General features: G+C 33.6%; 1 protein-coding gene across 2 annotated transcripts in view; it reads left to right on the top strand.

Annotated features, from left to right (window-relative positions):
- LOC149085214 (uncharacterized) overlaps positions 1–11,931 on the top strand; it is a 123,710-nt gene extending 111,779 nt beyond the window's left edge. For both annotated transcript variants that reach the window (XM_089233078.1, XM_089233079.1), the window contains 3 exons: positions 772–966; positions 5,055–5,146; positions 11,689–11,931. In XM_089233078.1, coding sequence (XP_089089204.1) covers positions 772–966; positions 5,055–5,146; positions 11,689–11,725 — 324 coding nt within the window. In that variant the 3' untranslated portion in view covers positions 11,726–11,931. The remainder of the gene's footprint in view (positions 1–771; positions 967–5,054; positions 5,147–11,688) is intronic.
- Positions 11,932–15,527: the final 3,596 nt, after the last annotated feature.

Here is a 15,527-nt window from a genome sequence, read left to right as displayed (position 1 = left end):
AAATTTACTCTCTTTAACTCAAAATGTGGAAAAAAGATGGCAGCACCAGCAAGAACACAAAACAAGCACAATTCTGACAAAATATGCTGGGGTCACTCATTCCGCCATTAGAAATTCTGTTGTATGTGTACAAGGTGCATGTAATGTTAAGAAGTGTTCTTACATCACAGCTAGTTATGAAAAGTTTTGATTTTGAATTTTAAGCTGGAAACTGGAGTGCTCTATTCATTTTCTCTTGAGATTCATAGCATTTTCCAAAAAATGATCTATTCACTTTATACAACTGCTCAATAGTTCAAATTTATCTGAATCAAACTCACTAAAATAAGAAACTAAATTTAATTCCATCAAAATAATTTAACCCTATATTTCTGCTCAATATAAATACTGTGCATTTGAATTGCATAAAACCACAGCATTTAAAGAAATATCTGGAACAATATTGTTGGCATTATCTTTTTTTTAAATTCTGCTTTTAAAAACTTTTTTTATGTGATATACCTTTTCATCATGATCCTTTACTCCATTTGATCTGCAATTTATATTTTCAAACTGGCAAACAGTAGTGTCATACATTTCACCCAATCAAAACAAGTTTTTTTCATTCATTAGTCTCACATTTTGAAAATTGTCCTTTTAAACCTGTGTTTTGCAAAACTTATATTTGAGACCACATCATCCATTTGGAAATGCTTTTAATAGGTTCGTACTTGTCATAATTTTATGCAACTAGAAATATGCTAATGTCTTTTTATTAAATATTTTTTCCAGGTTTCATCATTTGAGATTGTACTTAATAGAGGGTGGCACACACGTTTAGGATTCAGTTTGCAAGACCCACAAGATGAGAGGAATGGGTGTAATTACAATACTGTGCTTCCTGTGTGTCCTGAAGTTAGAGCTGTGTATCCTGGTAGTTTGGCTGCCAAAGATGGAAGAATCCAGGCCAAAGACAGACTTTTTGAAGTGAGCTTGATCTCTTTGAGCAAATCATTTTATTTTAATAGAAATAAGGTTCTTTCTCAGCATTAAAAAATTCATTTTGAGCTCACTTTTTAATTGCTTTTATTCACAATGAAGTAACTCAAAATGCTTGAATTTTAAATATGAAATATTAATGGCTGGCGAATTTCAACATTTTTTTCAGGTTAGAAGCACTCTGTAGAAAGATGTCTCTCTCCCCTCTTAATATTACCAATACAGAAAACTGGCTGAATGAAGAGATATCAGTGTTTCAGGGAAGAAAAATTCATCTCTGCCCTCACGGGGGGTCCCCATCTAGGTAGCTCCCTCTCGCAAATGTCATCAGTGCCACCAGATGGCCTTGATGTCATTTCGAGCTATCAGTAGAATGTTGCTGCCATCCATTGCACTGAGCCATTCAGCATATACATATGCTCCAAGGGGGAAGAATTCTATCAGTCTTCATAGCTTAGTTGGTAGAGCACTCGTCCGGTAAATGAGACTAGGGTTCGGGTCGCCGTGAGGGCAGAAATGTATTTTCCTTCCCTGAAACACTAATATCTCTTCATTCAGTCAGTAGAAGAACTATTTAAGTTTATCACGGAAAAAAAGAATACCTCAGTCAAAAATGCTCAGAAACCAGTTTTTTGTTTCAAGACAAAGATATTAAATATATACAGGGTGTTCCATAACTATACTGCTAAAATGAGAGGAGCGACAGTATGTGTCAAGACAATTGTAAAAACTGCAGTAGAACCCAGGGTCACAACCCACTTTTTTTTGGAATGCATGCATCACCGCCATTTCAGATGTTTCCAAAATATGGCAACCTAGCATTCATCACAGGAGGAACTTTATATATGGTGTAAGGAGGGAAAAAAGATTTTTCTTCCAGTCAGCTGATTATGAGAAATAAAATTTCCTCTCTTTTCTCTAACAATATTATGGATGTGGGGGGTATGCTTTTCTTCCCAGGGTTACTTTAGGACCTCCCCTCTTCTCTCATTGGTTTAACTTACATATTAACATGCAGTAAAAAATGCCATTTGCAACCCCTGATTTTTTTTGGAAAAATTATTTTTCTTTACATGCACTATCACCACACCTCATTTTTTCAATAGAGTTTTGAAACACCCTGTATAGTAATACCTTAAAAATCTAAAACCCATAGAATCTATTAATAGAATAAAAAAATACATTTTTTCCCCTCAAATTAATTTTCAGGACTGCATATAAATGGTAGCTCATAAACTAAGTATTAATTATGATTAATCACACAATTATATATATTACTATATAAACTGAAGAGCCAAAAAAACTGACACAGGCATGCGTATGCAAATAAAGAGATATGGAACCAATCAGAGTACGGCACTGCGGTCGGCAATGCCTATATAACACAACAAGTATCGGTTACTGCTGCTACAATGGCAGATTATCGAGATTTAAGTGAGTTTGAACGTGGTGTTATAGTCGGCGCACGAGAGATGGGACATAGCATCTCCTAGGTAGCAAAGAAATTTGGATTTTCACGTACGACCATTTCACGAGTGTACCGTGAATATCGGGAATCCGGTAAAAAATTAAATCTACGACATCGCTGCGGCCAGAAAAAGATCATGCAAGAACGGGACCAAAGACGACTGAAGAGAATCATTAAACGTGACAGAAGTGCAACCCTTCCGCAAATTGCTGCAGATTTCAATGCTGGGCCATCAACAAGTGTCAGCGTGCGAACCACTCAACGAAACATCATCGATATGGGCTTTCGGAGCCGAAGGCCCACTCGTGTACCCTCTTGATGACTGCACGACACAAAGCTTTATGCCTCGCCTGGGCCAGACAACACCGACATTGGACTGTTGAGGACTGGAAACACCTGGTCTGACGAGTCTCGGTTCCAATTGCTTCGAGCTGATGGACGTGTACGGGTATGGAGACAACCTCATGAATCCATGGACCCTACATGTCAACAGGGGACTGTTCAAGCTGGTGGAGGCTCTGTGATGGTATGGGGCGTGTGCAGTTGGCGTGATATGGGACCCCTGATACGTCTAGATACGACTCTGACAGGTGACAGGTACGTACCAGGTGTACAAGTATGAAATGCGGATTTCAGAAAACAGATTGTGCACCAATGCAGTTTGTGCTATAAAGATTTGGCAGTGCACCATTTTGTTGTGTCATCAACAAGTGTCAGATGCGCACGAGTAATAAATTGGAAAAGTGTGTGCATAGTGTTGTATTGTTGTGTTCAATATGTCGAAAGTTATACTGAACAAAGAGCATTCGCGGACAGCATTAATTTTTTTGTTTTCATTTGAAGAAAACTGCTGCTGCATCATACCGATTACTTCGAGAAGCTTATGGTGAACATGCTCCATCTCAAGATACGTGTGAATGATGGTTTTGGTTTTTCAGAAGTGGCGACTTCGATGTTGCAGACAAGGAACATGGAAAACCTCCAAAAAAAAAAAGGAATTGGAAGCATTGTTGGACGAAGATGATACTACACAGACACAAAAACAACTCGCAGAGCAATTGGGCATTAGTTAACAAGCTGTTTCCAATCGCAATGCCCCATGACAACGTGAAATGCTCCTTGACAATGGTCAATGTGCAATGCTCCATCACATACAGCAAAAGCGGTTCGCGGCACGTTGGAAGCACTCAGCTGGAAGTTCTACCCTATGCGGCTTACTCACCAAACTTGGCTCCTTCCGATTACCACTTGTTTGCATTGATGGGTCACGCACTTTCTGAGCAACGCTTTGGTTCGTGCGAAGATGTGAAAAAATAGCTCGATGAATGGTTCGCAGCAAAAGGGGAAGATTTTTACTGGCGTGGTATTCACAAATTTCAGGAAAGATGGGGGAAATGTATAACAAGCAATGGAGCATACTTTGAGTAAAGCACTTTTTATCATTCTTCCGAATTTAACATGGTTTTTTTTTAAAAAAAAATCCGCTTTTCATACTTGTACAACCTGGTAAGCTGTCTGATCACCTGCACCCATTCATGTCCATTGTGCATTCCAACGGACTTGGACAATTTCAGCAGGACAATGCGACACCCACACGTCCAGAATTGCTACAAAGTGGCTCCAGGAACACTCTTCTGACTTTAGACACTTCTGCTGGCCACCAAAATCCCCAGACATGAACATTATTGAACATATCTGGGATGCCTTGCAACGTGCTGTTCAGAAGAGATCTCCACCCCCTCTTACTACTACAGATTTATGGACAGCCCTGCAGGATTCATGGTGTCAATTACCTCCAGCACTACTTCAGACATTAGTCGAGTCCATGCCACGTCGTGTTGCGGCACTTCTGCGGGCTTGCAGGGGCACACGATATTTACACGATATTAGGCAGGTGTACCAGTTTTTTTGGCTCTTCAGTGTAGAACTATGTTAAATTTTCTTCAGAATACTTTTTTTTTCATAGCTTTTCACTGCTTGACAAGGATGAGCTGCAGTTTTCATACTGCTTTTTATAATAGAACTAATTTTGTAGTTTTTGTGTTTTGTAGTGTAATTTTACTGTTATTTTATTTGATTTGTAGTCAAACTAATAAAGTAATTAAACTTATTTTATTCTTAGTTTTTCTTTGCAAAACTGATCATAAGTATCGTGGATATTTTCAAATTATTTGTAGAATATTTTTTACTACATATTTTTTTCGTTTTAAATCCTATCTTACCAGCAGAAAACAAACTAATATATTTGTTGTTTTCATATAACTGAGAATGAATAAGTGCAAAAAAATAAATAAAGAAGTGCATTGCTTTTTGAAAACTGAAGTTAATAGATTGATTGGAAAAAATACCAAAAGTTTCAATGTTGTACCTTGAAGTTTATTATTGAGAACTTCAAAAAAAAATAATTATAACAGATAACAAATATATTGGTTTTCCGCATCCCATCAGTTATATAAAACACACTTTTATTTGATCTGTTCTTTAGCAAGAGTTGTGAAAAATATAATAGTATGTGATCTGCAAACAATGTAATAAGCTATGGGCATTGTATTAATTTTTTTCCCTACTATCACATGGAATTTTAAAAGCTAACATTTTGAAATTCTAGGTAAACTCAGAATTACTTCTTGGTATTCCAGCAAAACAAGTCATTGGACAGTTGAGAAAAAAAACAGGTAGAATAAGAATGGTATTTAAAAGGTATGACTTTTATTTTTTATTGAATGAAATAAAAAGGATATCTATATGATTGTTGAAAGTTTATTTTTTTAATCATAGATTTATTTCATTTATATTGAGTTATTTTTAATGATTAGCTACAGTGGTGAATAAGCTTTGACATAAAATATTAAACCAATTTACAATGAAAGGTACTTTTAAAATGTACATAATTTTCCAGTAATCTTCGCTGTTGAAAAATTATGCCTTAGGTTTTTAACAGGTTATAGATAACTATAAATTATTTTTTTAACAATTTATTTTCTGGTATCACTTTCAAGTACAGCTTCATTTTAGTGCTTATACAACTTGGCTACTGCAACAGCATCCAATGGCAATTAATGAAATAAAATATGTTTTGGAAGTTCTGTAAATATAATGTTAGATAAAAGCATTCAGAATAATTTTTAGGTATTACTGTAACCAGGGCCAAACTAGAGGAGGACAGGTAGACAGTGTTGCCAACTTGGTGGTTTTCCAACTAAATCTGGTCTTTTTTTTTTCCACTATTTATTGTGAAAAAATACCATCTACTTGTTTTTCAAAAAATTTTCCTTTGTACTAGTAGTCTATTATTAAATTACTTTAAAATACAATAATTTCCTGAAAATATGGGATGTATGGCCATCTAAATAATGATTCAAATTAATTCTGGTTGTTTAAGCCCAGTTTCTAGTTTTTAATGAAGAATCTAGTTTGAAAATTTTTTGACTGCTGGCAACACTGCAGGTGGGTCTACTGTTATTAAACCATACATGGAAACCTTTTAAACATGCCTATGAGAAATTTGTAATGAATCAGTGACTGTTGGAATGTATTGTGAGTGTATATGTGTGGCTCTAAGATAATTATGGTGTTAGAGCTATGCTTTAGTGTTCTTTGAGTTACAGATGGGACGAATATTTGGCTGCTATTTGGTATTTGGCCTATTCACCAAATATTTGGTAACATATAAGTACATTTTTGATTTATGCAAAAATTTGAATTAATAGAATTTTTTTTTAAATTAGTTGTAATTATAGTACACGCACATTCCCGCATGTACCGATTCGTTGGGGGGGGGGTTACGCGGGGGGGGGGGGTGCATGTGTGGTGTAGCAGTAGTAGGTAGGGGCTCGGGGATCCATGATGTTCTTAAGTCAGCCGCCTCGTTGGGCAATTTGCCTGTTGTGGCGTTGTATTTGTATTTGTATTAGTAATTGTAATTTTTCACATTGAAAAAACATTAAACTTGATTGAGTTCATTCCTCTGGCATTTGGACGTAATATTACGTCCCTGATTGTAAAAGAGGTTAATCATATGAGCTGATTTAACTTGTTTTAGCTTGAATACTTCTAGACATTGAGAATAAGAGTCGATGATGAAAATCCAATTATCACCATTCAGCTGTGATAAATCTGTGTACTCAATCCCAAGGTTCGTCTGTTATTCCATGACGATATAGGTGATTCACAAATTTTTAGATGGTTTGTGTTACAGTCCAAGCATGTTTTAGCCACATGTTCTATGTCATGGTCAATGCATGGTGCTGTTCTCTATCTGCTTTTAAATTTAACAGCTCACTTAGGTAAACATTGCCCCCCTGTTTTTTGTCATTCCCTTCATCAAATATTTACATTTTTACTTTGTGCTCTAAATGTGTTTACTTTGCGAAACACATAATACAAAAAAAGATATTTTTGATGAAATTTACAGTCACAGGTCATGTACATGTTTTATTTTAAAAATTTGTGTTGCTTTCAACTCAAAAAAGTGTAATTAAATCTGTTAAATTAATTTAATCATTCACAGCTCCCGGTCAAATCTGAAAAGCAGCAAGTGTGTGACAGAAAAAATTTCAGTGAGCATAATACTCTGTATGGTTTATGTACATTGAGAAATACTGCCTCACTAAAAATGTTAAAATGCTTCAACTTGCTTCTTATTAAAGTACAATGCAACAACGAAGAAAAAAACTGTCATATTTTATTACAGGTTTGACTGATTTCTAAATAAATTTTCTGTGTCCGAATAAATATGAAATCTGTCTGGTGCATTAGTAAGATACTAAAAGTATTGCCAATACATGTAATATATTCAAAGAATATACAAATATATATGAAAGTAATGTCAACTTGAGTTATTCAGCTATGTAAATTACCTCTATCAACATTTTTAATGAAAAAACTGACCTCTCGAAAAAACTGGGATATTTCTGTATAAAAGGTTGGAACGGCCAGAAAAACAGAAAAAAACCTGGACGGTCACAGGAAATACGGGATGTGTGAATGTGTGATCACCCTACATACCATTCAAGTGTTCTTTGAGAATTTTAAAAATTTTAATCAAGGAATTTTAATGAATTTTTAAGTCAGAAAAAAATTTTTTTTGTAGACTGCGACTTTGAATTAGTCTCAATCATTAAAAACTGAAACTAATTAAAAACGTTTTATTAGTTTATTAGTTTAATTACAATCATTAAAAACTTTTTAAAACTTCACAGGGTGATTCAAATTGTTTATCCACAGGACTATCTTTGCAACCATTGGCATTAGAAGTGTACTTCTATTGAGAAAAATTTGTAAATGACATGCAGTTTCTTAAAATTTAGTTTTTTTTTTTTTAGGGGTTATATACATAAAAAATGAAAAGGAATTAACTTTTCATACAGATGTTAAAACTTCCTGTGAGTGAAATATAGAACCTGCTTTCAGAAGTGATTTGAAGCCAAAAATTCAATATATTTTTGAATGATATTTACAGAGATATTAAACATGAAAATTAATGTTTTGGCAATGCATCACTGTGTTTGCAAGTTTTGTTTGGCTTGAGAATCTCAATTTTTAGGGAATGTACACAAATGAAATGATGTTAAAGTATTTAGTATATTATATTATTATATTATAGTATATTATATATATATTATAGTATATTAGTATTTTATTATATTTAAAGTATTTATAAAGTAGATTATGTTATGTATTTTAACCACCTCTGCAGTGCAATTACAAGATATCTTGCCTCCTTAAAATCCTTTTAGTTCGGGCATTGTGAGCCCAAAGAGCTTTGTGAATTCTACTTCTCCTTAGAACATGTTTTTCACTCCCCTCCCACTTCCCAACCTGTGAGATCAACTGCTATGGGCAGAATCAGCTTTTGTTCATATTTTGATGACAGAAGGGAGACTTGTGTTTTGAAATATACCCTTCCTTTGGGGTAGTATATATATAGGAATATGCGTACAGTTTAAATCATAGAAAAGGCTGGAGTATTTTTCTTTCTGGGTTTATTGTTCTGTTAGTTTGGGGGGGGGAACACTATCACCTACATAAAATCTGAAAAAGTCGTCTTGAAAAAAGATGTGGTATTTTATACAGAAGGTTGGATTGCTTTCACTTTGCCAATTGTAATGCAGATCAGTGAAATTTATAAAACTGCGGAAGGTTATACAGTCAAACTCAGTTAATTTGAAGCTAAAAGGGACAGCAGAAAAGTTGAAATTACCCAAAATTTTTATTATCCCATTCATAAATTTAGGATAACTATACTTCAAACTAAAAAATCAAACACTCTTGATAATTGAAGCGTTTATTTCAAAAACCCCATCAGTGCAGAATTTCTAGTTTTGAGATAATCAAGAAAAACATTCTAACTTGACTAAAAACAGATATTTTTATGAAAAATTTCCTGAATGATATATTCATTAAGGTTAAAGGGAGGGGGGGGGGGGGTAAAAAAAATTCTGGTGTCTGCACTTACAGGGTTTCTGCAATAAAATCAATTTACAACACTGTTTTATCATTTTTATGATATTAGTAAGTTTATTTAGGGGTAAAAATCAACAAAACTGACTAATAACATTGAATTTTAATTTGGTCAGTTACAGATATTTTGTAGACATAAAACAATCATGTGTAATATCTCATTTGCTATTGTGCATAGTCAGAATCCTCTCTTATTCTAACTTCAGATGTTGACCAACTCACAATCATGTAAAATTCAGCATAGTCTGGTATATTCAACAAGCTTTTGCAGATTATAAATGTTTTTCTTGTTGTGATTGGGATTTTTCTAACAGGGTAGGCATTTGTAGTTGGTGGTTCAAGAGGGCTAGTGGTCTTTCTCAAAGGAAATGTTGACATAGTCAAGCCATTAATGAACATCTTGGCTTTCACTTTTCCATGTAAACTATGATTAAGGACAAAGTGTTCATACGTAGATATTTTAAATAGTATTATTTTCTCCTTTCGAATGTTCCTTCCTGATGTTTCGTCAGAGTTGACAGTTTTCTTGAGCATGGCCACCACTTTTCAATTATACTCATCTTTTATGTTTTCGTTTTTTACACAGTGAGTAGAAATTACTCCAAATTTCACTCTGAATTACTTTGGTGTCAAATTTGAAACATTTGGTGGAACATTTACTTCTGTCTGGAAGAGTTTTCTCAGTGATTCTCCTGTAGCACATCAATATAGAACGACGTAGAGATTTCGATACCGTTCACCGATATCGTTCTACTTGACAAAAAAGGCTTACAATCTGCATTTACATTTTTGTATGAACAATGGCAAAAATGCATAATTACACAGGGTAGTTACTTTGAAGTACTTTAGAATGTACTTCAAAATTAGAATTACTAATTTTGAATCTATACATTCTTAGAATTACTTGAAGTACTTTGTAGTTACTTTATGCATTCATCTATAGTAATATAGTAAAAAAAGTTTCTGTACTTTTTAACAAGTAATATTTCAGAAAAGATCTGTAAATCATGGAATAAAAAAAAGACTAAAAGTTAAAAATTCATAGGAGAGAAATTTTGCAAATGGTATATTTTAATCAAACTTTGAATCATCCAAAACATAAGGGAAAAAGATTGAATTAATCAGGTAAGTTTAACAAACTAAATAGGAAACAAATCCAAAAATTTGAGTTTTCAAGTTCAGATATTCCCAGTTCACCTGTGTATATAATTGGAAGGTTTTGATCACTCACTGTATTAGATATATCTTGTGGAAAAAATTATTTTGAATTATAAAATCCTAATTATTAAACCCTTTGAAGACCAAGAAGTGAAATTAAAAAAGAAATGTCTCTTCAGAAGGTGCAGGGCACACTAGAAATGATGGTGGTTCCAATTTCAAACTACTGCTAACATGCTAAACTCAAATGAAAAGGTGGTTACATTGTAAAACAATTTGACTGGAAAGGCGTTATTAAAATTCTTAAAGAGTAACTATTTTATTTTTTTAGTCACAATGACAATTACAGTTTTTACAGAATTTTCACACTTAGAATTTAATTCAAATTTTTCCAATTTGTGAATATCACCTTCAATGGCGATAGATGCTGAAAACTTCAAAGTCAAATATATCTGTAAATATTGCAGAGCCAGGGGTTCTGTAGGTGCTTGATCATTTTGATAATTTTTGTCGCACCACAGTCATTTTCTACACGTGAGGGCTAATTAGACCAGGACCTACAATTTATTGCTGATTCCGAATTGCAGGGTTTTTTTACTCATCGAGAGGTTGGTGCACTAACCCCTCGATGGGGTACTCCCTGCGGTAGCAATTTTTTCTGCGGTCATGTGGCCGTTTCTGTTGTACCCACAGAATTTTCTTTTCTAAAATTCTGTAGGTGCTTGAGCACCCACTGTTGCACTGTTGTCACCGTTTCTGACCCGGTTCGCTGTTGTCAGAAAACTTTACTGAGACAGGGGTACAACAGAAACGGTGACAACTGTAGATGCTTGAGCACCCACAGAATTTTGTAGAACAGATTTGAGCACCTTCAGAAAGTTGAATCTTGAATGAGACTATTTCCAGCATAAAACTCAATCTAAGCACTCACAAGTCTGAAACACTTCCGACTTTTATGAGAACAGGTTCTAAATTTCACTAATTGCAAGTTTAAGCACACTGGGACTGTATAAAAAGTTGATTTTTCTTTTTTTAATGTTTACAATCATTTGAAAAATGGCGTTTTAAGAAACCGTATCTCATTTAAAAAATTTGTCATTGGAAGCATGCTTTCAATGTCAATTGCAAAGATAGTCCTGTGGACAAATAATTTGAATCAACCTGTAGAAGTTGCAGCTATATTGCATGGTAAAATCATGGTAATCATATTGCAGACCTTGTTCATGTCCAAGTCTTTATCTTATATTTCCATTCAGCAAAACTTGGAATTTATTTTTTTGCAATATTTTTAGGGTTTTCTGGCTTCATGTCATTAGTATTGACTTTCTTTTCAAAAGATGACAAACATTCATAGCACATATGCACAAAATTTGAATTTATCATATTTTTGCTATTTTCTTGACTTTTAAATAATTTCATATAAAAACCATGATATTCTATTATATTTATATTCCCATAACATATTAACATCTGGCCTATTCATGCATGATTTTTTACGTTTCATGGATATTCTTGTTCCTTTCATCATTACTTTGTATAAATCATGTTGATAATTTTTTTGAGTTTATGATGCTTATCAAATTGTAGTGCATGCTATGAGTCATTGATTCTCTTGCATACAGGTTAGCATACGAATTTGTGCCTAAAAGGAACTCCTAAGTGAAGAAATAGCTGCTAACAACCTAGTCAATATGTTTCATGGGACTTTTATGAAACATTCAGTGATGCATTTCCATTTTTTTTCCGTAAAATGATTGTTGTTTTATCATGTCACTATGTAAATGATGATTGCTGATCACATTTCTTGATGTAAGTTTTGTAATGTTAAAAGAATGTTTAAAATAAAGCTTCTAGTTTTTCATCAATATCCTTAGTTTTTTTTTGTATCTTGTAAGTCCTTTAATTAAATTTTTTGACTGGATTTGAATAATGTATAATTGAAATACTGCACCAGCAGAAATCTCAAACTCTAATAATTTTACTGTAACAAAATTTGTTTGCATGTAGCATATAGAAAAAAAATGAATGTTTGTCCTTTTGTCTGATCTTTTATATTTTTCACTTAAGACGAATGACAAAACTATTATTGAGTTGTGTGAATGAAAAAAAGCTTTGTAAGGGTGGGGGGGGGGGCACATGTTGTACATGGCCAATTAGCAAGGTGTGAAATTATGATAATTTCAATACTCAGTTTCTCTGAATTACTGTACACAGTTATAAATTGGATAATGCTTTATTGATAATTGGGCTGGTTGTATCCTAGGGCACTTCTTTCCAATACCAAGTCTCTTTTACCAGGGGTTCTCTCAAACTTTTTCCACTTGCGGTGCCCCCTTAGCCAGCTCCCCGGAGAGTTTAACAAAGGATTTTTTCGGAAACCTTTGTCAGGCTGCACTCCATGGTGCCCCTGGCAAAAGTTACCACCACTTAGTTTGAGAACCACTGTCTTATATCACAGCTGAATTATAGAAAAACATTAATCGTTATACACTGAGTGGTCACTTAATTATGGTTACCTGACAGTATTAACAAAATGAGCTATGGCATTGCACTGTTCTGTAATTTCAAGCATCTCAACAATGCTTGAATTCGCACTACGCTAGCGCAGATTAAATCATAAATGTTTTTAAGGAACTGACGAAAATTAAAAAAAAATGGTTTTTATCAGTCCTGTATTATAAAAAAAATGATTTGTAACTTTCATGGAATATCTTACCTACTTAGTGCAATAACTATATTCATTTTAGTAAAAAATAGCATGTATCTTTCTGCGCTCAGATGGCAGAATGTTATTAGTGATTTTTCCTAAAAAAAATTGAGTTCGCATTCTGGAATCTCATTTGTTCAACTTTTGAAAGGTAGCAAAATTTCGTCTTTCTACTTCAGTTTATGAAAAACAATAGAAGCAAATTGTAGCCAGTCAAAAAGTCACAGTATATGTTGATAAAATATTTACAAATCTGCCATCGTGAAATTTTAAAGAAGTGACAATGTTTTGCCATGTGAGCACAGATTTATGATGGTCTAAATATTTCTTACAAAAATTCACATTGCATAATTAATAATCATTTACTTAAAAAATTCTTATCATAGAATACTTAATTGTTGGTGTAAAGAAATTTAAAATGTATATCTCATGTATAGTGTCAAATTTTCTGTAAGTTCCATAAAAACTGGTTGAAAACTTCACATGGTATAAGTAAGAAACATGCCATGAAAATTGAAATTTTTATTCGAAACATATCTTTTTATAAATATACGTTGCTTTATAAAAAATGTTCAAATTATCCAATTTATATATATTCTGGGTCCATAAACTGACTTCAAATTGCAACTTAATCATCTACATTCACATAGAATAATAATTATAAATTAAAATTTTATCAGTTATGGAACTTTGTCCCTAATTTTAAGATCAATTACTATAATTATAAATTATTGACTGATACATTATTTCACTGTTCTGAAATTACATCATTTCAGTATTTCTTGACCATGTTCAAAGACTGATTTGCTGAAACAGTTACTCATATCATCAGTCACAAAACTGTTTCCCAAATTTTGCTTTTCATTCTTATGCTATCAAGTAAGTATATTTCCATTAACGTGTCACAATCTGAAATTTTTTGATACTTTCCGTACTCTTAATGATGACAGATTCAGATGTGGAATGATGCACCTTAATCTACAAGTTGAAAAAACATGATCGGTATTAATCAAGTAGTGCACATTCTTGATGCATTCCAGCTAATTTATTTGTCTTTAAAAACTGGTTTTACAACTTGATAAAAAGTCTTACATCTTGGAGAATTTTTCCTAAATTTTTAAATTTGCTCATACAAAAATCATGATTTTTTTCTAATAACTTCAAATTATCCAAACAAATTTGAATTAAACAAATTTTTACATTAAATTAGGTAGAAAACTCTCTCAAGGGGAGTTCTTAAAAGTTTAAATCAACCAAGTTCTTCTGTATTATGTTTACATGCCTGAAATTACAGAACAGTGTGATGCCATAGCTCATTTGCTTAAACTGTCAGGTGGTGGTAATAAAGTGGCCACTCAGTGTGTTATGTGTTTATTCAAGTACTGCAAAAAAATACTGAAACTATTGGAACTGAAATCTAGTATGAAAAAATGACCTGTTGTGCCAATAAGAAATGTGCATTGGTTTTATGCATTTATTGATATTGGTTCAGATCCTATCTCCTGATCATGGTTAAAATCAAAATTTACTTTAATACTCGTAATATCATATTTTATATTTTATAAATAATTTGATGGTGATAACTAGGGCTCGGGTTTTTATTCCCTAAAGATGAAATGTCATTGCTGATAGGTTAAAAAAACCTGAATTTACTAATGATCAGCAACGACGTTTTATCTTTAGGGGCATAAAAATCAAAGCCCTAGTGATAACTGTTTTTGTAGATCTTTCGTCATTGCTTTATAACTGTTGTATGATTGTGAACAGTGCTATTAGGGCCGCAACTAGAGGGAAGCAGGCTGGTCTGGTGACCGGGACACTGGACTGGGGGGGGTGCCAAATTCACCCTTTAACTGATGCTCCTACATTGTGAAGTGGGGGTGCCAAAATTCATGCTTGTGCCCTTGCCGACAAAGTATCTAGTGCCACCTTGAGTGTTATCACACTGTTGCTGTGAAAAACTAGAGCAGTGGTTCTCAACCGGGGGGGCCCTAGGATATTTCAGGGGGGCCACGAAGAAATTTGGGACATTAAAATTTTTTAGTCAGTGACTAAAAAAAATTTCAAATTAATTTCAAACAAAATGCATAGAATATCTTTTCCGTAATTTTTCTCCATTCAAGTAACATTAACATGAAGGAAATAAAAGTGGTTCATGTAATCTCGGTGGTTTTACGACTTGGGGGTGATAGTAGGCCCTGACATAAACTATAGAAGAGGTTTAAACGAAATGGAATAACTGTAAAGAGAAAAAATTGTGTGTTCAGACTTTTCATTCAAAGAGGACTGCCATCAAGAAAACAAAGATTTATTGACCATTCATTGACATTCTTTTGAGTGCTGGTAGTAAATGTAATCCAAGAAGTAGATGGGTGAAAAATGAAAGCTTGTAGAAAACCCATCGCGCGCGCGTTTTCATGTAATTACAAATCGATAGCCATCTAGTTTAGCATAAAGCTGTCTTCAGCCAGCACTGAGTTATCTGATGGGGAATATATTTATAAAAATCGAATATAGAATGATTGCTCTGGGGTATTTTTTATGAATTTTGTAAGGGGGTGCCAATCTATTGCCTCTGCTGAAAAGAAATGAAGTCGAATTCAGTTATAACAAACTCCAAGAGAAACAAACCATACATGAGGAAAAATACCTGCGAAATTTAATTTTTTAAAACTACATTGCTGTGATAATGTATTGGGACAGGGGTGGCTTAAGCAAGGGTGCAAGGGGTGGCAGCGTAGACTTTACTTAAGA

The sequence above is a fragment of the Pholcus phalangioides genome, unplaced genomic scaffold, assembly GCF_987345545.1.
Source record: "Pholcus phalangioides strain wild (caught in Gottingen) unplaced genomic scaffold, Ppha-v1.0 ptg000007l_1, whole genome shotgun sequence".
In the NCBI taxonomy this organism is placed as follows: domain Eukaryota; kingdom Metazoa; phylum Arthropoda; class Arachnida; order Araneae; family Pholcidae; genus Pholcus; species Pholcus phalangioides.
Note: the sequence above shows the minus strand (reverse complement) of the source record. Positions and strands in the feature narration are given on the sequence as shown.